We start from the raw sequence: 21214 nt of genomic DNA on the forward strand, positions 1-21214 counted from the left end.
CCCTGCGTCAGGCTCTGTGCTGGCAGCTCAGAGCCTAGAACCTGCTTCAGATTCTGTGTCTCCCTCTCTCTGCCCCCCACTCACCCCTCACACTCTGTCTCTGTCTCTCTCAAAAATAAATAAACATTAAAAAAATTGTTTCCTTAATGTGTATTTTCTAATATCTAATATTTTCTATGTGCTTATTTGGCAATTTCATATTCTCTTCCCTGAAATATCTGTCCATGTTGCTTGCCAGTTCTTTAATTGGATTGTTTTTTATTTTATTGTTGAATTTTGAAAAAATATTTAATATGAACTACATAGTAGTTCTTTGTTGGATATGTGGTTTTTAATTTCTTCCAGTATGTACCTTCATTTTATCCTCTTAATAGAATTACTTGTGGAGCAAAGGTTTTTAGTTTATTTATTTAAATCGAAGTATAGTTGATATATACTATCATTACTTTTGGGTGTACAACTTAGTGATTTGCCAATTTTAAGCATTATAAAATGCATACTGTGATAAGTATAGTTACCATTTGTCACCATACAAAGTTATTACAATATTATTAACTATATTCCTGTGCTGACCTTTTTATCTCCATAATTTATTTCTTTTATAACTGGAAGTTTGTACCTCTTAATCCCCTTCACCTATTCTCCCCCACTTCCCATGCCACCTTCCTCCTACCCCCTGGCCTGGCAACTACAAGTCTGTTGTATTTTTTTTGCTCTTTGTTCATTTGTTTTATTTTTTAGATTCCACATACAAGTGAAATCGTATGGTATTTGTCTTTCCCTGTCTGACTTCTTTCATTCACTTAGCATTATACCCTAGATCTATCCATGTGTCACACATGGCAAGGTCTCATTCCTTTTTAAGGCTGAGTAATATTCCTCTGTGTGTGTGTGTGTGTGTGTGTGTGTGTGTGTGTGCGCGCGCGCGTGTGTGTGTGCACACACCACTTCTTTATCCATTCATCTATCAATAGACACTTGGATTGTGTCCATATTTTGGCTACTGTAAATAATACTGCAGTAAACCTACCTTTTCAAATTAATGTTTTCATTTTCTTTGGGTAAATACCCAGAAGTGGAATTACTAGATTGTATGTACTTTTCTTTTTAATTTTTTTTTTTTTTTAACGTTTTATTTATTTTTGAGACAGAGACAGAGCATGAATGGGGGAGGGTCAGAGAGAGAGGGAGACACAGAATCTGAAGCAGGCTCCCGGCTCTGAGCCGTCAGCCCAGAGCCCGACGCGGGGCTCAAACTCACGGACCGTGAGATCGTGACCTGAGCTGAAGTCGGACGCTTAACCGACTGAGCCACCCAGGCGCCCCTGTACTTTTCTTTTTAGTACATTTCTTTTGAGGAACCTCCATACTGTCTTCCACAGTGGGTACACCAATTTCCATTCCTACCAACAGTGCATGAGGGTTCCCTTTCTCTACATCCTGGACAACACTTATGCTTCTTGTCTTTTTGATACTGGTCATTCTGACTGGTGTGAGTGGATATTATCATGTGGTTTAGATTTGCATTTTCCTGATGATTAGTGAGCCTCTTCATATGTCGGTTAGCCATCTGTAGGTATTCTTTGGAAAAATATCTATTCAGGTTTTCCATTTTTAAACTGGATTATAATTTTTCTGGTGTTGAGTTGTAGGAGTTCTTTACACACTTTGGATATTAACCCCTTATTGGATATATCATTTGTGAATAGCTTTTCCCATCGAGTAGGTTGCCTTGTTTTTTGTTTTGTTTTTTTGATGGTTTCTTTTAATGTGCAAAAACTTTTTAGTTTGATGTAGTCCTAATTGTTTATTTTTGCTTTTGTTTCCTTTGCCTGGAGAGACCTATCCAGAAAAATATTGCTAAGACTGATTTATAAGGGTTTACTCCCTATGTTTTCTTCTAGGAGTTTTATGGTTTCAAATCTTAACAATTAGGTCTTTAATCCATTTTGAGTTTATTTTTGTGTGATGTAAGAGAATGGTCCAGTTTCATTCTTTTGCATGTAGCTGTCCAGTTCTCCCAACACTATTGAAGAAATGGTCTTTTTCCCTATTGTATATTTTTGTCTTTTTTTGTCCTAGATTAATTGACCATGTAAATATGTGTTTACTTCTGGGCTCTATTTTGTTCCATTGATCTATGTGTTTCTTTTTGTGCCAGTACCATACTGTTTTGATTACTATAGCTTTGTAATATAGTTTGAAATAAGAACTTGTGGGGCACCTGGGTGGCTCAGTCGGTTAAGCGTCCGACTTTGGCTCAGGTCACGATCTCACTGTCCGTGAGTTTGAGCCCCGCGTCGGGCTCTGTGCTGACTGCTCAGAGCCTGGAGCCTGTTTCAGATTCTGTGTCTCCCTCTCTCTCTGACCCACCCCTGTTCATGCTCTGTCTCTCTGTGTCTCAAAAATAAATAAATGTTAAAAACTTTAAAAAAAAAAAGAAATATGAACTTGTGATACCTCCAGGTTTGTTGTTTTTTTCTCAAGATTGCTTTGGCTATTCAGCCTTTTGTGGTTCCATACAAATCTTAAGATTTTTGTTCTAGTTTTCTGAAAAACATTGTTGGTATTTTGGTAGGGATTGCACTGAGTCTTTAGGTTGTTTAAATGCCTCTATTATCCAAAACAGTATTCTTCCAGTCCATGAGCACAGTATATCTTACCATTTATTTGTGTCACCTTCTATTTCTTTCATCAGTGTCTTAGAGGTTTTAGAGTACTGGTCTTTCACCTCCTTCATTAAATTTATTCCTAGGTATTCCTTTTAATATAATTGTAAATAGGATCGTTTTCTTAATTTCTCTTTCTGCTATTTCATTACTAGCATATGGAAATGCAACAGATAAAAAATCTGTTATTGATATATTGATTTTATATCTTGCAAAAAGTTTTTAGTTTTGATGAGTTTCAACTTATAGATGTTTTTCCTTCTAGGGATTATGCTTTTGGCATCAATTTTAAGAACTTTTGCCTTGTCCCGGATCTTGAAGATTTTCTCCTGTTCTGTGTTTTCTCAAAGTTCTATAGTTTTACATTTTACAGATAAGTTTGTGAATCATTTTGAGTTAGTTTTTGTATAAGGTATGAGATTTAGGTCCTAGAGTTTTGCCTAATGGTCCGATTACTCTAGTATTATTTATTGAAAAGGCTCCCATGGCTTTCAAAATACCTCCTGTGTCAGTGACTCCCAGGTTTTGTATCCTGCATTTTTATATATCCTTACTGCTCCCAGTGTCTACCTGTTTTTTGACATCTCTACTGGAATGTCTTTCTCTCTTTTTTAAATTTACTTATTTATTTTGAGAGCGAGAGAGAGCACGAGCAGAGGAGGGGCAGAGAGAGAGAGAGAGAGAGAGAGAGAGAGAGAATATCCCAAGGAGGCTCCATGCAGTCAGATCATCCATGAACCATGAGATCATGACCTGAGCTGAAATCAAGAGTCGGATGCTTAACTGACTGAGCCACCCAGGTGCCCCTGGAATATCTCTTATATAGGCATCTCAAATTTTGTAGCACAAAAACTTGAACTCCTCTCCTTTCCAGTCTCCCTTCCCAGCCTTTCATATCTCAGTTATTGAACTGGGAGTTATTCTTTATAACACCTTTCCTTCATTTCCCATATCCGGTCTTCTAATTCTCCTTCTCAGAGGGTTCCAAGATCCAGTTACTTGTCTCCATTTCTGTTGCTACTACCATCACTTCAGAGGATTTCTGACTGGACTCCTCTGTTCCTTCCCTCATGTAAGCTTTAAAGTGATATTTTATAAATTTGTGTTTGATTATGTTGCTCCCCTGCTTAAGCTCTTCCGTATCTTTCCATTTGCTCTTACAGGTTGATGCCCTTGCCATATTCTTTTTTTTTTCTTTTTTAATTTTTTTAAGGTTCATTCTTTTTTCAGAGACAAAGTGTGAGTGGGGGAGGGGCAGAGAGAGAGAGGGAGACACAGAATCCAAAGCAGGCTCCAGGCTCCGAGCTGTCAGCACAGAGCCCAATGCGGGGCTCAAACTCAAAAACCACAAGGTAAGATCATGACTTGAGCTGAAGTCGACTCTTAACTTGACTGAGCCACCCAGGCACCCCAACCCTTACCGTAAGCCACCTGTGATCTTGCCCTTGTCTTTCTCTTTATTTTATTATTATTATTTTTTAAAGGAGTATGTTTTTATTTATTTATTTAAAAAATTTTTTTAACGTTTACTTATTTATTTTTGAGACAGGGAGAGACAGCATGAATGGGGGAGGGTCAGAGAGAGAGGGAGACACAGAATCTGAAACAGGCTCCAGGCTCTGAGCTGTCAGCACAGAGCCTGATGCGGGGCTCGAACTCATGGACCGCGAGATCATGACCTGAGCCGAAGTCGGATGCTTAACCGACTGAGCCACACAGGCGCCCCCCATCTCTTTAATACTCTTGTACCAGACTTCCCCTGTCTAAGCTGGTACCCCACTGGATATCTTTCAGCCCCCAGTACCCAGCAAACTTTTTTTTTTTTCTTCATAACCTTTCTTGTTTTTAATATTTCTTTAAATATTTTAGAATCTTAGGCAGGCTCCACACTCATTATGGAGGCAGATGCAGGGCTGGATCCCACGATTCTGGGATCATGACCTGAGCCGAAATTAAGAGGTGGATGCTCAACCAACTGAGCCACCCAGGCACCCCTCCTCATAACCTTTCTTATACATACATTCATCTTCCTGGCGTGTTACTCCCACCCACACTTTTAAGTCCTGCAAATCTCAGCTTGTGCATTTCTCTTAGAAATGCTGCTCCTGACTACCATACTTTTAAAAAGCCCCTTGGTTATTCCTTCTCCTAGAACTCTGGGTCCCCTTTCCCATCATGAAGGACAGGGTCCTGTCAGTTTTCTTCAACGTATACTCTGCCTGGCTCAGTGTGTAGCATATATGTGTGCAGTAAATATTTGTGACTCAATGAATCAGATAGGGAAATACAGTAGGTTAGCAAGATGTAGACAATTTAGGGTAATACATAATTCTGTCTTGATATTTTTATGAGTTATTTTAATGAGCCACTAGTATCTGACTATCTTTCTTGCTTAATCCAGATCAGAGTGTAGTAACTTGAGAGAGAATCATAAAGATTGTTTTTCTCTCATTAATACATTGTGAGAGCTATTTGTAGGCAACTGAAAATGCTTTCTTTATTGGTTGATATAATGTGAATTATTACTTGTGCCCCAGTCATCCATGAAGAGAATATCACTACTTCTAGATGACCATGGGTTGTTTCTGTTTGTATTGAGGAAACATGTTAATAATCTGGTTTTAAGTGCCAGCATTTTCTTTCATTCCTATCTAAAGCCTCTGTTCTTACAATCAATAATTAATATTTCCTTGTCTCAAGGAAGGGAAGGGTCATGACTGTTTTATGTGGGCTAATAAGCCTTCCTTTTTTTAAAAAATGTGATTATTGTGAAGAATTTGACTCTAATATAAAAATTTTACATTTCTGGGGCCTAGGTAGCTCAGTCACTTAAGCATCTGACTTCGGCTCAGGTTGTGATCTCAAAGTTCTTGAGTTTAAGCCCTGCATCGGGCTCTCCGCTAAAAGCTCGGAGCCTGGAGCCTACTTCAGATTCTGTGTCTCCCTCTCTCTCTGCCCCTCCCCTGCTTGTGCTCTTTCTCTCTCTCAAAAAATAAATAAATAAACATTTTTTAAAAACTAAAAATTTTACATTTCTCATTTCTTAGGCTCACTTAAGAATCCTGTTGTATTAACACTTTAGTACTGATACATGTTTTCTGTTGTCTCCTCATCAGTGCAGTTGAAGTGATCATTGTAGCTTGTGGATGGGCAAGTTAGCTAGCAAACATTCTTGCAAGAAGCTCCTAATAAAACAAAAATCACAAATTGCCTGAAGAGGCTAAGCTTTAGGATAGTGTTTATTTTATAACTTTGGCAACTGAAGGGTTTTTGTTTGTTTGGTTGGTTGTTCTTGTTTTTTAAATATTTTATTTTTAAGTAATATCTACATCCAGTGCCCAGCTCACACCCTGAGATCAAGAGTCACACACTTCACCAACTGAGCCAGCAAGGCACCCACAACTGAAGTTTTTTAAGCTGAAAATATTACTTTGCCTGTGAATGTGGCATATTATCTTTAAATGACCAGTAGATTATTATTTTTTTCTTTCTTTCCAGTGTTCTTGAATTGTCTCAATATTCAGCAGGAACTATTTGTTTGGAGGCAAAGAACAGTAAGGGTTTGGAACATATATCATAAAATGAATATAACTCAGTATGGAAGTAGAGTTCTATCAGCCACTCCTTTTAGGTGTAAATGCTGCTGATAGTGTGTATTATGGAAAAATTTACTTATCTCACTTTTTGTATGGGTACTAGACATTTGCGTAGTTACAGCATTGTAGAAAACGTACTTTATTTGACCTGTGAGTACAAAAACTTTCCTTCTTCCCACCTGAAAGACTCTCCATCCTCAGAATAAAGAGTAGAGTGCTAAAAAGAAATGTGGCAGTTGGATAATTGGTAACTCAGGCTGGTCTACATAACTCCTTTTCCTAAGATAAGTCCTGGAGTCCCTGTCTGCATTTTGTATTTCTGAAGTGTAAGGATCAAGAATAGTGTTAACTCATTAACAGATTACTAGAGTCTGAGCAATTTGTGGAGAAAGCAAAATCCAAATGAAAACATGGATCTTCTAATTCTGTTCAATTTGCAAGTGTTTATTTAAAACCACTATAGGGGCACCTGGGTGGCTCAGTCGGTTAAGCGGCCGACTTCAGCTCAGGTCATGATCTCGCGGTCCGTGAGTTCGAGCCCCGCGTCAGGCTCTGTGCTGACAGCTCAGAGTCTGGAGCCTGTTTCAGATTCTGTGTCTCCGTCTCTCTGACCCTCCCCCATTCATGCTCTGTCTCTTTCTGTCTCAAAAGTAAATAAACGTTAAAAAAAAAAAAAAAATTAAAACCACTATACATAAGACACTCTGAGCCCATTGGGAGAGTCAAATGATTGGAGATAGATTTTTGTGTTTTAGGAACATTGGGGAATACACAAAGAAGTTTAAAATCCCATGACTCTCCACCCAAATCTAGTGTTTTGAAGTGCTTTTCTTTTCCTCCTATAAACTTTAACTTTGGAAGTTTCCAAGGTCTGGTGTAGCCACGTAAGAGACACTTGCTTAAATTCTCCAGGAAGTGGGAATTATTGAATAATTTCCATTATTGAATAATTTCACTATAACAATTATAATGGTCTATAGTAGAAGTTTTTAGATTCCTTACTTTTCTGTAATTTGGTTAGGTCAACCCAAGGATGTGTTTCGTTAGCCAGAATACAAAATCTGCAGGCTAGAATGGTCTTGAGTTTTATTGGGGGGAAATACGGCATTTGGAAGAGTAGGGAGCAAAAGGAATCTCAGGCAAGGGGGGAAAGTCCCTGGGGACAAAAAAAGTTTGTAATGGACTCAGTGTTCACTTATATCTAATCAGACCTGTGGTCTTAGCTTACATGTTTTCAAGATTTATCAGTCCTTCTTCTATAATTATCATGCTCTTGATTTTATTTTTAGACATGATATTTCATGTATCTTGAAGTTTAAAATAACAAAGTAGAAATGAAATTATTTTGTTTGAGAAGGGGTTAAAAGGTTGAATAATGTTGATCTAAATAATGATTTCCTAAGAGAGATCCAGGAAATTGCCAGAAGTTGTCTGGTTCAGAGAACAGTTCTCAGGATTAGCAAGAGAAATTGAGGAGACCCAGAGAGGGGCTCTGTGGTCAGAACCATTTGATCCTCACAAAAGAATGGATAAAAACAATTTAAACCACAAAATGTGGGTGTTCATTATTATAGATAAGGTAAAGTTGGTGCCATTGGCTAACATGATAGTAGAGAAATATTCAGATGAATATAGCATTTCCATTCTCTGAAATATTTAGGGTAAGTTCCTAGTTTCTGACATACCTTAACATCTTTAAGCATTCTAAGATTCATTATTTTAAAAAAAATAAGACTATAATAAAGCGATGGCATTAGAATTTTTTAACTATCCTTTGTCCTAGAACCCTAATCACTGTTCTCATTTTTGCATGTTATCTTCTAACCTTTGGTTGTATGCATACTTCCTTAGTGGTAGTACTTTAAGAATTACAAGGGGGGCACCTGGGTGGCTCAGTCGGTTAAGTGTCTGACTCTTGATTTTTTTTGGCTCAGATCATGATCTCATGATTCCTGAGTGCAAGCCCCACATTGAGCTCCACACTGACAGTGTGTCAGTGTGGGATTCTGTCTTGGGATTCTGTCTCTCCCCTCTTTCTTTGCTCCTCCCCTGCTCATTCGCTCTCATTATCTCTCTCTTTCTCTCTCAATGTAAATAAAAAAATAAAATATTAAAAATTAAGAAGAAACACTGAGATCTAGCAGATTAAGAATCCATTTCTCTTTTTAAGGTATGTGTTGGGTGGTGGAGCACTATGTATGGAACTTCTCACAAAACAGGTAACTAATTTCTTATGATACTCATATTTTTCAATCTCAGTGGAGTGTTTTGATGATGTAAATTAGATTCTGAGGGGAAAGACTCTGATGTAATACCACCCACTTAAAAAAAAGTTGTTTTCAATAGCACCTACTTTTAATAATGAAAAAGTTATTTAAGGCAAATCAGTAAAATGACATTGTACTTGGTGTTTAAGCTATGCAAGGATAGGCATTCTAAGAGCAATGTGTATATAAGGTTCTAATTTGCTCATATTTGATACTTAGAATATAGGGTTTTTTTGTTTTACAAGATTTTAGAAATGGTCCAACTTTTTTCTCTTGCATGCAGACTTCTTAACATTGTCTTGCTGTTGTAGAGCTATTTATGTGCCATTTTGTTAAGTTTTCCCAAGTGGGAATCAAGAGTACCATTATGTTTTAGAGAAGTGTTTTCTTCTTCCTGTAGGGCTGGAGCAGTGCCTACTCAATAGAATCAGTCATCATGCAAATCAATGCTACCTTAGTGAAAGGCAAAGCCAGAGTACAGTTTGGAGCAAATAAGGTACTTTTATTAAGACGATGACATACTCATTTATAATCTATATTTTCTGTTACCTTAGGAGACGTGTTGTTCTTTTAGTCTTTGTTATTCTTACTATAGAAAGACATGTGTATAATTGTAAATCTATTATTGGTATGTAAGTTAAAAAATACTAGTAAAAAAATTATACGTACTTTGAAGTTTCCCAAAATTGAGATCATGTTAGAATAGTTAATTTCCAGTGAGCATTTATATGCTAGGCTTTGATCTAAACTTTTTATTTGTATGTACTCTTTCAATCCTTTTACTAACCTAAGAGTAGGTATTATTATTCTCATTTTGTAGATGAGGAAACTGAAGCACACAGAGGTTAGATAACTTGTCTGAGATGACAGGTGGCAGAACAAAAATTGGAAGCAGACAGTCTGGTGTTAGTCTCTACTCTTACCCACTGTGTTGTGTTCTTTATTCACTATATCCGAAACATCTTTCCATGTCTAATTGTAGTTTCTCGAAACAGTTAAATGGACCAAGGACAATACTCTGAAGTTAGTATATTTTGCAAAAGTATTTGTGTGATGGAAGTTATCCTAACCTAACATTTTTAAAAATTTGGAGTTCCTAAAGGTCTGTGAATCTTGTGTTAAATGCCTATCCAAATAGTATGAAATCTAAATAATGTATTTATAAATGTATTGCACATCAAAAGCATGAGTCCACTAGAGTCTTAACTCACAGAGGAAGCAAAAAATTGAGAAGGCCATTTGAAAAATCATCTATTTGGGATAGTACTATACAATAACTCATTTTACTTGAGTTCTTTTAACAGCTATTTCTTTGCACTGGAATAAAATACCATTTTGTGTAAAGTCTAGAAGTTAATTATTGAACACTAGTGAATTACTTAACTACATTTAACTAGCATTTCTTAACAGTGTGTATATTTTAGGTGTATTAAATCTGCCGATAGAATGATTATGTAGTAGGCTATTAGAATTTTATTTTTTGTATTGACAAAATTTATGTGCAGTGCATGGTTTTTAATATAGGAAAAAATATAAAAAACTGAAGTCATCTGTAACCTAGAAATACTATTAACATTTGGTTTACTTCTTCTGGTCTTTTAAATTTCTTCCTGGCATTTATTTTTATGTAGAACTTGATGTTAAATTTCATCATGTTTTTATAAAAAATTAGCATATCTTTCATGTTAAAATATAAAAGGCTTAGATCATTTTGAGTAATTGAAAGAACATTTTAGGGGTGCCTGGGTGGCTCAGTTATGTGTCTGACTTCAGCTCAGGTCATGATCTCGTGGTTCATGAGTTCGAGCCCCATGTCAGGCTCTGTACTGACAGCTCAGAGTCTGGAGCCTGCTTCAGATTCTGTGTCTCCCTCTCTCTCTCTGCCCCTCTCCCACTCATACTCTGTCTGTCTCAAAAATAAATAAAACATTTAAAAAACAAAAAAAGAAAGAACATTGTACTAATAACTCACTGTGTAAACTTACCTCTTCTGGGCTTCTGTATCTTGAGCTAAAATATTTTAAGTCTCTTCTAGTTTTAAAATTCTGTAATATCAATACTCTGTTCAGTGCCACAGTTCTCTTGGAATTACTCAGTGTCAATGTTATTACTTTCAACCTTTATATTTCCATTATATATAGTTTTCTTAGCAAGTACATAACATAACCATTTTATATATAATGCTAAGTCAAGCAGCTAAGCACATTTGCCTAGTAAAGTATGTCTTAGAAGGTGAATTTTTTGAATGAATGGTTATAAAACCTCACTCTTCCATTTTTTTCTTATTAATATCTGTTAAGAATTTGGAAACTTTACATGATGTAATAGGAGTTTTACCTTGTACACTTTAAAATTTTTTTTTCAATGTTTTATTTATTTTTAAGACTGACAGAGCAGGAGTGGGGAGGGGCAGAGAGAGAGGGAGACACAGAATCCAAAGCAGGCTTCAGGCTCTGGGCTGTCAGCGCAGAGCCCGATGCAGGGCTCAAACTCACGAACTGTGAGATCATTACCTGAGCTAAAGTTGGACGCTTAACCAACTGAGCCACCCAGGCGCCCCTACCTTGTAGGCTTTTAAACTCTACAGGATAATCAAGAAAGTACTAACAACTATTTCTGATATGGGGGTATTGAAGTATTGATGGGGCAGGTTAGAGATGGGAGACTTTAAATCATTTGTGCTCTTTCTTTTGACATATAACTATTCAAAAATATTTTAAATATTAAAAAAAATTGTTTAGTGTTTTGTTTTTGATAGAGATAGAGGAGAGACAGAGTGTGAATGCTGTCCGCACAGAACCTGACCCAGAGCTCAAACTCTTGAACCACAAGAATCATGACCTGAGCCAAAGTCAAATGCTTAACCGAGTGAGCCACCCAGGCACCCCTATTTAAAATATTTTTAAATATACTATCAGCTATTGGTTCAAAATAAATGAATGAGTTTATCTCTTGAAAATATTACTAAAGGGGCGCCTGGGTGGCTCAGTCGGTTAAGCGTCCGACTTCAGCTCAGGTCATGATCTCATGGTCCGTGAGTTCGAGCCCCGCGTCGGGCTCTGGGCTGATGGCTCGGAGCCTGGAGCCTGCTTCCGATTCTGTGTCTCCCTCTCTCTCTGCCCCTCCCCCGTTCATGCTCTGTCTCTCTCTCTGTCTCAAAAATAAATATTAAAAAAAAAAAAAGAAAATATTACTAAAATGATACACCTAAGTACTGGAAAACAAAAAAATTGGCTGTCAGCACACATAAAATTTGGAGATAGGGTAAGATTGATGGAGCTGAGGATCTGCAACTCTATGCAAGCAAGAGTCACTCACTGTACAGTCTTGCCATTAGCTTGCTCCCCTAGGCTCAGCCAGCAGGAGCTGAGAGCAAGCCATAAGGCAGAGGATGTTGGCCTGGGCTGGTTTTCTGGTCAGTTAACAGGGGATACAGGCTATAACATTAAATCTAGGCTGTAGTGGTAAGAAAGCTTTCTAGAGTTCTGCTATTACGACTTAGCAAGAATTTGGGGTTTGGATAAGCAAGGTAGTACCCTAACAAATGTTCATTCACCGCATGGAGGGCATGATAGTTGAGTTAAATAGTGAAATCCTAGAGCACACAACTCTTGGAGCAGCCCCTAAGCTATTTCTAACAAAGACACCTATCATACCCTGCTCCTAATGGACCTCCAGTCATTTACCTAGAGAATTCTGTGGTGAATGATCACCTTCAGATGAGACATCTGGTTTTTGTTTTTTCCTTTCAAGGAGTGGAGAGGTGCTACCTGTACTAAGTATTCCGGTGTTTTATTTATAAATGAGCAAGGTTGGCAAACCAAATGTGAGAACCTTGCATAATCCTGAGATTCTCCCAAGGAAGCTAAGATGATCTCATGTTAGTTATATCCACAGTTCTCATCAGAAGCAGGCACAGATACTCCTCAGAGGAAAAGCTTTTCTGATTTAAGCCTACAAGATTCTCAAATATTAAGATCAAGCAAATAAGAATTCAGTGTGAAAAATCCCAAGCACACAAGTAAGCAAGCCAGCATAATGAGAATTGGCAGAAACAATACATAAGAGATATATATTCCCAAAGACTTTAGGTTTTGGAATTATCAGACACAGAATAGAGACTTTAGATATTAGAATTATGAGAAAATGAATAGTTCTGTGTAAAACATAATATAAAGAAAAAAGCATCCTAAAATTGAGCAAACAATGAAACCATCAGGTATAATGAGACAAATTTGAAAAAAGAATGAAACAGAATTTATAGAAATGAAAAATATGATTGAAATGAGAAACAATGGGTGGATTAGGTATCAGAAGAGAATTGGTTAGAAGAAATAACTCAATGTTGTACAGATGAGAAGAACATGGGGATAGACATTGTGGTAGAAGTTGAGAGCTAACAATCAGAAGGAGGTCTAAAATGTCTTATTGGAACTCCAGGAGGAGATAATAAAATGTTAAAAAGCAAGAGAAATAGAAACCAGGAAGTAAGGTGGTAAAGTCACAAGAAAAAATGGACTAAAGTTACCAGTTAGAATGAATAAAACAAAATCTGGCAATTTTTAAGAAGTATGTTTAAATTATAAGGATGAAAAAACACTGAGAAGTTTTGTTTTTTAAATTTTTTTTGTTTCTGAAAGAGACAAAGAGAGCATGAGGAGGGGAGGGGCAAAGAGAGAGGGAGACACAGAATCCTAAGCAGGCTCCAGGCTCTGGGCTATCAGCGCAGAGCCTGATGTGGGGCTCAAACTTGATGTGGGGCTGGAACTCGTGAACTGCAAGATCATGACCTGAGCCTAAGTCAGACGCCCAACTGACTGAACCACCCAGGCGCCCTCTTTTCTTTTCTTTTCTTTTTTTTTTTTTTTTATTGAGAGGGGATAATAAAGATATGCCAGTATACACTAATAACAACAACAAAATATGTGATATATATATATATATATATATATATAGTATCAAAATAGGATTTTAGAACAGAAAGCACTACTTAATAATAAAAGTCTCAGTTAACCAGGAGGTATAATAATATTTTACTTTACCTATTAAAATAGCATCAAAATACAGATAAAAAAACTTGATGAATGAAACTAAGAACATTGTGTGTTGACTATTTTTAAAAAAAGAAAAAAGAAAGACTGGTGAAACCACAGGAGAAATTGACCCAGGTAACCATAATGAGAGATTTTAGTGTACCTTGTTCATAGTAAATTAAATATGTCAAAATGTAGAAAATTTGAATAACCAATTAAGTTTGGTCAAATGGACAGATGTAGAACTCTGTACCCAATAATTAGATACTATATAATCTTTCCCAAGCATTTATGGAATATGGGGAAAAATTATAAATTCATAAATTAAGAATATTTAAAAACAAGCCATATAATTTGAATATGATACAGTTAAGGTTAGAAGACAGTAATGAAAAGATTAATAAAAATCTGCATGAATTTGGAAATTAAACGCAATTCTAAATCATGGTTAAAAAATCATATGAAAATTTAAAAAGACTTAGAACTGAACCATAATGAAAATACTAAAATTCTCCCTTTGTCCCTCTCTCCTTCTTTCTCCTCTTCTCTCTTCTCTTCTTCTTCCCTTCTTCTGTCTCTCTCTGGAACATTCGTGAAACTTATCCTCTTCAATGAAGAAAACTTCAATTTTGGAAGTAGGAAAAGGACAGATCATTTTCTGATCCTAATTAAATAAAAAACTATAATAACCAGCTCAAAACAAATGTCCCTTTTGTGGAATTATGGAACTCAAACAGCCCTTAATGGGGCTTTGAAATGAAGACTGCAGAATAGCTAGAGATTAGCAATGAAATGCCTACACACTAGAAACTAAATGAGAGGGCAGAGGGAATACTCCTTGCTCTAAAATCCTTGTATCATTAAAAAAAAAAAAAAAAAAGAAAAAAGAAAAGAACAAGAATGAATCAGACCTCAAAGTCAGTGTTAGAAAGGACAATCAAGGGGCACCTGGGTGGTTCAGTTGGTTAAGCATCTGACTCTTGATTTCAGCTCAGTCATGATCTTCTAGTTCGTGGGTTTGAACCCCACATCAGGATTCTCTCTCTCCCTCTGTCCCCCCTCCATCACACACACTCCCTCTCAAAAATAAATAAACATTTTTTTTAAAAAGTACAAAAAGGGCACCTGAGTGGCTCATTTGGACTTTGGCCCAGGTCATGATCTCCCAGTCCATGGGTTTGAGCCCCTCATCGGGGTCTGGGCTAACAGCTCAGAGCATGGAGCCTACTTCAGATTCTATGTCTGTCTGTCTGTCTGTCTGTCTGTCTGTCTGTCTCTCTCTCTCTCTCTCTCTCTGTTCCTCCCCCAATTGTGTTCTCTTTCTCTCAAAAATAATAATAAAAAAAAACTGAAGGAAAGTAGAAGGGAGGGTTTAATAATGATATATGCAGAAATCAGTGAGTTAAAAAATAGGGCTAACTCCCCATTACACTAAAGCCCCTGCAGTAACATTCTCTTTAAACTAGAATTTGAAGGGGCGCCTGGTTGAGCGTACAACTTCAGCTCAGGTCGTGATCTCGCGGTTTGTGAGTTCAAGCCCCGCGTGGGGCTCTGGGCTGACAGCTCGGAGCCTGGAGCCTGCTTCAGATTCTGTCTCCTTCTCTCTCTACCCCTCCCCCACTTGTGCTCTGTCTTTCTCTATCAAAAATGAATAAACGTAATAAAAATAAATTTAAAAAACTAGAATTTGAAGATCATGCTATTGACAACTGAGAAGGCTAATATTCTTATTTTTCTCTTCTTATCTTGTAGATGGGCAGTAGGGTTAGGAAATGACTGCTTTTTGATCATTTGCAAGTTTCTGTGTGTGCATATTTTGCTATATGTAATCTGTTTCTTTTGTATTTTTGTCCTTTGGTGAAAATATAGATTGGAAAAACATTACTTTTTATTAACTTGGAAAGAACATTTTATGTTTGTTTTTCAGATGCATTATGGGAGGGTTTTTACTATTTTTAAAGAGCTCTTAAAAATTTAAAAAGGCTACACTGTAGAAAAAGATATAAAACGTCTATTTGCAGAAATAGAAATAAATGGCTTATAAACATATGGAGACACACTAAGCCTCACTCAGTGATAGAAATGCAAATCTCACTTACACTGAGAGTTCATCGTCCACCTATGACATTGTCACAAATAAGAGGTTTGTAAACGCTATGTAGAGGCATTCTCATACATGCCAAGCAGCAAGCCCATTTCCACAGTCTTACAGACAAAATTACAAAGGCATATGTCTTTTGACCCAGCAATTCCACTCAGACTATTTACCAGTGCTTTGGAAATATTTGTACAAGGTTGCTCACTGTAACATTGTAACAAAATATTGAAAACAACCTAAATGTCCTCCAATTGGGGAATAAATAAATATTTGACTTTCCATACAATGGAATATTTCACGGTTTAAAAAAACAGAAAGGTTCAGCTTTTTGTGCAGTGATCGGGAACAAGGTGCAGGATACCTTAAGTGAGAAGAGGCAGAACAGGGTCTATAGCATGCTACCTACCATTTGTTGGGGGGTGATAAGCAAGGGATGGTGGCTAGTAACATAAGCTATATGTGACTTTTCTTATTTAATCTTAAGGAGATATAAGAAACAGTTAACTTGGGTAGGGAAAGGAGGATGGATGAGAGGAGGAGCTGGATGGTTGGAGGACAGGTAGGAAGGAGAATTTTCACTTAGAATGTTTTATACATTTTTAATTTTTGTACTGTGAATTTATTCTATAACATAATAGGTATGTACCACTATGAAGAATGCTCATGACATATTAATTGTAGGTTATGATGTCACTCAGTTCAACTACTAGAGAAAAAATTAATCCTAAATTTGGCTCCTTAAAAGAAGACTCCTTTAGTAATGGCTTGGTACCACTTATGGACATCTTTAACTCAAGATGTCATTGATATGTATAGTCCTCAAAGCTTAAAGTTAACCTTATCTGAAGGTAATATTTTGTAATTTAGTTTTTTGTTTTATTATGAGGAGGAGAGTTTAAGTTTTATTCATGTCTGAGTAGCATTCTTTAACTTCATTCATCAGTGGAGAAGGGCACTAGAACTATAAAGCTTTATACTTGTCCAGTGGTAAGAGCATTTATACAAATGAACTGTGAAGCTTAAATAGATTTTTATTGTAGTACAACTGTGGTTTTGTTATCCTAAAGTGGTAGAGAATAATGAAATTGAGAAATGAGGGTATTAAGTTAAAATTATTTTTGAAACAGAAATCTAATTTAGTTTCTGGTGTTCTTTTAAGCATAGTGATGATGCATCCGTAAATTATTTGTAATGATTTTCATCTACTCAGAGTTTTTATTTAAAATGTATAATTCTCTTTCAGAATCAGTATAATCTAGCAAGAGCCCAACAATCCTATAATTCCATTGTACAGATACATGAGAAAAATGGTACGTTTAATTCAATAAGTATTTATTACCATTTATGAAGTTTTATATAAGGTACTATTGATAACTTACCCTGTTTGTTTTTGCTTTAATCTCTTAAAGTACTGTTACCCCAGTGAAAAAAAATTAACTTGAGGATGCACACACTCTGCTTTATTGAAAAATCTTTGTATCCTAAGTACTTGGCCTAAGTCAGAGTCAAGATTTTTTAGTAGATTAATGAATGAATCACTTCTCACTTGAAATGTATGGTATTAGGGTAGGAATTGAGTTAAAGGCAATTGTACAGGTGGAGTTCTTACTGATACTGGGTAAATACAATCAGGATCCTGAACCAGCTGTTTCTGAAACATCTTCAGATTATTTAATGCTTTTTGACAGTCATACACATGTATCTGTTCAAGGAACATTTTCATTTCAGTATACACTTAAGAGTATTTGAGTTGTAAATTTAAAAAAACTCTTAAAATATCTTTCATAAACTTTATTCTACTTTAAATTTTGCTTGTATTCATAATGCACGTTTTGAGTCTTCTTCTCTAACAGTGAGGTAGATTTGATATTAGAAAACCCAATTTTTCAAGTGCCATTTGTGTTACTCGCTAGCCCTGTGTCTCTGAGCAAGTCCTGAAGATAATAGCTTCAGCCTTAGTTTCTTCGTCTCTAAAATGGCATATCTGTCTTGCCAAACTTGTGAGGAAAAAAAGAATAGTGTATGCGCATGGCACTTTGAACTAAGTGCTGATAATAAGATACTCATTATAGCCATGGTAGTGAAACGGATACTTTTTTGTGCAGAGTAAATAAATTAATAGGAAGTAGTTTTCTTTAAGGAGAGTATTTACAGTAAAGTGTTCTTTACTAGAAATGTGGTAGCTTGTGACTTAACATTGGTACTTTGTGCTCACTTTTTTTTTTTTAACCACAAAACAAACCACTTTTTCAGTGACTACTTATAAAAGACTAATATTTAAAACAGTTCAAGCTTTTGAAGAAGGAAATGATAAAACTTGAAGGCAAGCCTGGGTTTTCATAATGATCACAACACACTAAATTAGTAGATCCACAGGTGCTTGTATACTACTTCATAACCATGTGGATGCTCCACCAATCTTGGTATATTCATACTGTTCCAGTGGCCATTTCATGCCAGTCTTATTTTCATTAGCCTTTCTGTAGAAAACTTAGATTTTTGCTGAGTCTAGGAAAAAAAAATCACATTTTTTCTTTTATTTTTTGTTGAAGCAAACATTGTAATCAGCATTCAAAAATGTTTATTGGAAAGTGCTGTATTTTACAAAGTGTGGGTGTTTATAAGCTTAGCTTTGATGAAAGAGCAGTAGATTCAGAATCAGGAGATGGGTTCTAGGTCGGTTTCTGCTGCTGACTCTGATTTTAGGCATAGTCCCTGCACTTGCTGAAATGACTTCTTCACTGGTGAAATGGTATCCTTGCACTAATGACAATCCAGATTCCTCTTATTCTAAGATGACAGCATTTTGTTTTGGGTATAGTTATTTTCAGTGAGGTTTACTTCTACAAAGTTGAAATGGAAGACAAAATCTATCTTGTAGTCTAATATTCCATATTATCGTCTTTAGCTAGAAATTCCACTAGTATAAAGATCTTATGTTGAAAACTCAAGTACAATTTATTCATAGAAGTAAATATGTGCACGTAACAAAATGCCGTGTTACCAACCCATGTGAGTTTACTTTTTACAGTATATTTAAACAAAAATATGAATAGACAAAGTAGCTAAACTTAAATGCCATTTCTCCTAGTTGATTTAATAAGGTATTTTAACTTTTTTTCCATTGTGTTTCAGGCTGGTACACCCCTCCAAAGGAAGATGGCTAAATATGTTGACTGTCGTATGTTTGGACCAATGTTGCTTTAAAGAAAATCTTTCCAACATGCAGACACAAGCTTTGAGTGCCCCTATAACAGCAGTACTGAAGACGTTAGCTAATAGATATTTTAGTGGATAATCTGTCAACTGACATCCAGTATGAGTTACAGCCTTTTCGTTTTGCTCATTTTAGGTATTGTGGACTGAGCAGTGGGGCCTTTACTGTATTTTTTGTGATAAATACACATACTGGCCACTCATGATCTCTTTTTCTTGAAAAGTGAAATCTGTTAAGCAGAAAGTCAGCATCAGGTTACAGAAGTTGCGACTGTAGGGTAACTTTCCCACATTGAGCTCGTGTGTTATGAGGACTTGCAATATACTGTTCCATTTAGAGCCAATAAAAGTTTAATTGATGTTTAATGTTGGTTTAGAAAATTTAAGGTCTTCTAAATCACAGTAGCTTTTTCAAGTTAAAACCAATTTTTGATATTGCCAAAATAATGATAGGAAGCCTACTCATTAAATTGTTAAACTTTTTTATGGCTAGATGAAGATATGAATTGTTTCCTGAAGATACGCTCTTAACTGAGTTGTGCTTTTTAGGCAAAAGCAAAGCAAGGCTGTGCAAATTAAGGCTTTGTAAGTAATAATTTCCACTGGGGCCTCAGAGTCTTGTTGGGCTGAATCTGCTTCTTGTTGGTTCAGTATTTCTTATGAAGAACTGCAGTATAGAGCTTGAAGTTATTTAAAATACTAAATCATTTTATGTTTCCATTTTATTAACGGGATGTTGCAATCATTTTTAAACTAATAAACTTGTAAAGTGATTGGCACAAAGAATCCTTGAGCAAAAGCTGCACAGTGAAGTACAAAAAGATACCTGATTTGGAAACTCTTAAAATTTTTGGTATACTCATAACGATGGCTTTTACATTGAAAAACTAGTAGGAACTCTATATATGTTCATTGTTATATAAAACCTGACTCAAATCAGTGTACTCTCCATTTTCTTGCCTTACCTGAATCAGTCCTATTTGGTTGGTGATAGACTTTCTTATCTACCCAAGTTTGATTTAAAAGTAAATTCTAATTATTAAGCACTTTTAAAATGAAATCCAGAAGCACACTTTTCTGCACAAATAAGTTACAAAATTCGAAGGTGTTTCTTATGCATTTGCTCTAAGTTTCAATTTTTAACTTTGTAAACCACACCAGAGAGACTTGGCACTTCGGCATTATTGCGTGTGTTTAATTTCTTTTTCTATTTTGGTTAAAAGGTCAGTAGAAAAAGATTTTCTGGCATTCTTGTTTACTTGGTTACATTTGTATGAAGATCTGATTGCCAGTTGCTGAGATAATAAGTGACCAGGCAGAATTCTTTAAAGCATTAAAGTTCCTTAAACCTAAGGCTAAATCTTGAATACATTATTGAATTCTTTAATATCCTGATGGCTAGCAGATTGACAGCTGCACATTTGGCATGCTTTGTTTTTTTGGGTTTTATCTTTCATTGCAGATTTATTTGGCAATGTACAGTAAATTTTGTAAACTTGCATCAAGTTTATGAATAAAGAACCATTTAAAATATAACTTTGTTACTTTTCCCTCATCAGAGATACTCTTGGCTTCAGGTGTTTGTAAGCTCTATTGAATTTTTTGAAATAGGATTTACATATGGTGGGATGGGGTGAGGAGAGGGTTGAGAGAAACAGAGACAGGTTGATTTAACAAGAGAAAGCTAGAGAACCCGCAAATGGTGTGTACAGACTTGGTATACTCAGCTTTCCTCAACCTTTTTCCTCTCCCACTCTCATTCCTTAATATAAGTCCGAGTGCTGCTTTCATCATGGCTGTCCTTGTTCCCCTTTTTTAATATTCCCATGACCTCCTTACACAGCATTATCAAGTTATCTTACATACAAGAAGTCCAGAGATAGAAGTACTCTAGGCCTGGTACGTTTTGGCTCTGCTACACTCCTTTGAGATTTTTCCCTGTTGGTTTCATCTTTGATTTAACGTCATATCTGGATATTGTAGCCATGTTACTCCGTCCAGACGTAGATAATGGTCTTATCTTTTAGAAGCCCCAACCCCCAAACATATTGCCCTTCACTTTTCCTTGGCTAGAACTGGGGCCTGTGTCCACCTCTAAACTAATGGCTGGTGAAAAGAATGAAATCATTATTAGTTTGGTCCAGTGGTTCTCAGTGTATGATTTGGGGAACCCTGGAGATCCCTCCTTTTAGGAGGTTTAAGGTCAAAACTATTTTCCTAACACTCAAACATTATTTGCCATTTTCACCTGCTTTCTCACAAGTGTACAGTGGAGTTTTCCAGAGGCCATGTGATTTGATGCTGCAGTAGATGGAATTCAGAAGCAGATGCAGCT

The 21214-nt window shown here is 36.2% G+C and overlaps 1 protein-coding gene across 3 annotated transcripts in view; it reads left to right on the forward strand.

Moving 5' to 3' along the window:
- Positions 1–20415, forward strand: part of UBE2Q2 (ubiquitin conjugating enzyme E2 Q2) — a 65716-nt gene extending 45301 nt beyond the window's left edge. For 2 of the 3 annotated variants that reach the window (XM_019441343.2, XM_019441345.2), the window contains 4 exons: positions 8436–8484; positions 8933–9028; positions 16907–16973; positions 18799–20415. In XM_019441343.2, the coding sequence (XP_019296888.1) occupies positions 8436–8484; positions 8933–9028; positions 16907–16973; positions 18799–18830 (244 nt within the window). In that variant the 3' untranslated portion in view covers positions 18831–20415. The remainder of the gene's footprint in view (positions 1–8435; positions 8485–8932; positions 9029–16906; positions 16974–18798) is intronic. The other variant, XM_019441344.2, reaches the window with a different exon arrangement.
- Positions 20416–21214: the final 799 nt, after the last annotated feature.

The sequence above is a fragment of the Panthera pardus genome, unplaced genomic scaffold (assembly GCF_024362965.1).
Source record: "Panthera pardus isolate Hobbes unplaced genomic scaffold, ASM2436296v1 HiC_scaffold_24, whole genome shotgun sequence".
Classification (NCBI taxonomy): Eukaryota; Metazoa; Chordata; class Mammalia; order Carnivora; family Felidae; genus Panthera; species Panthera pardus.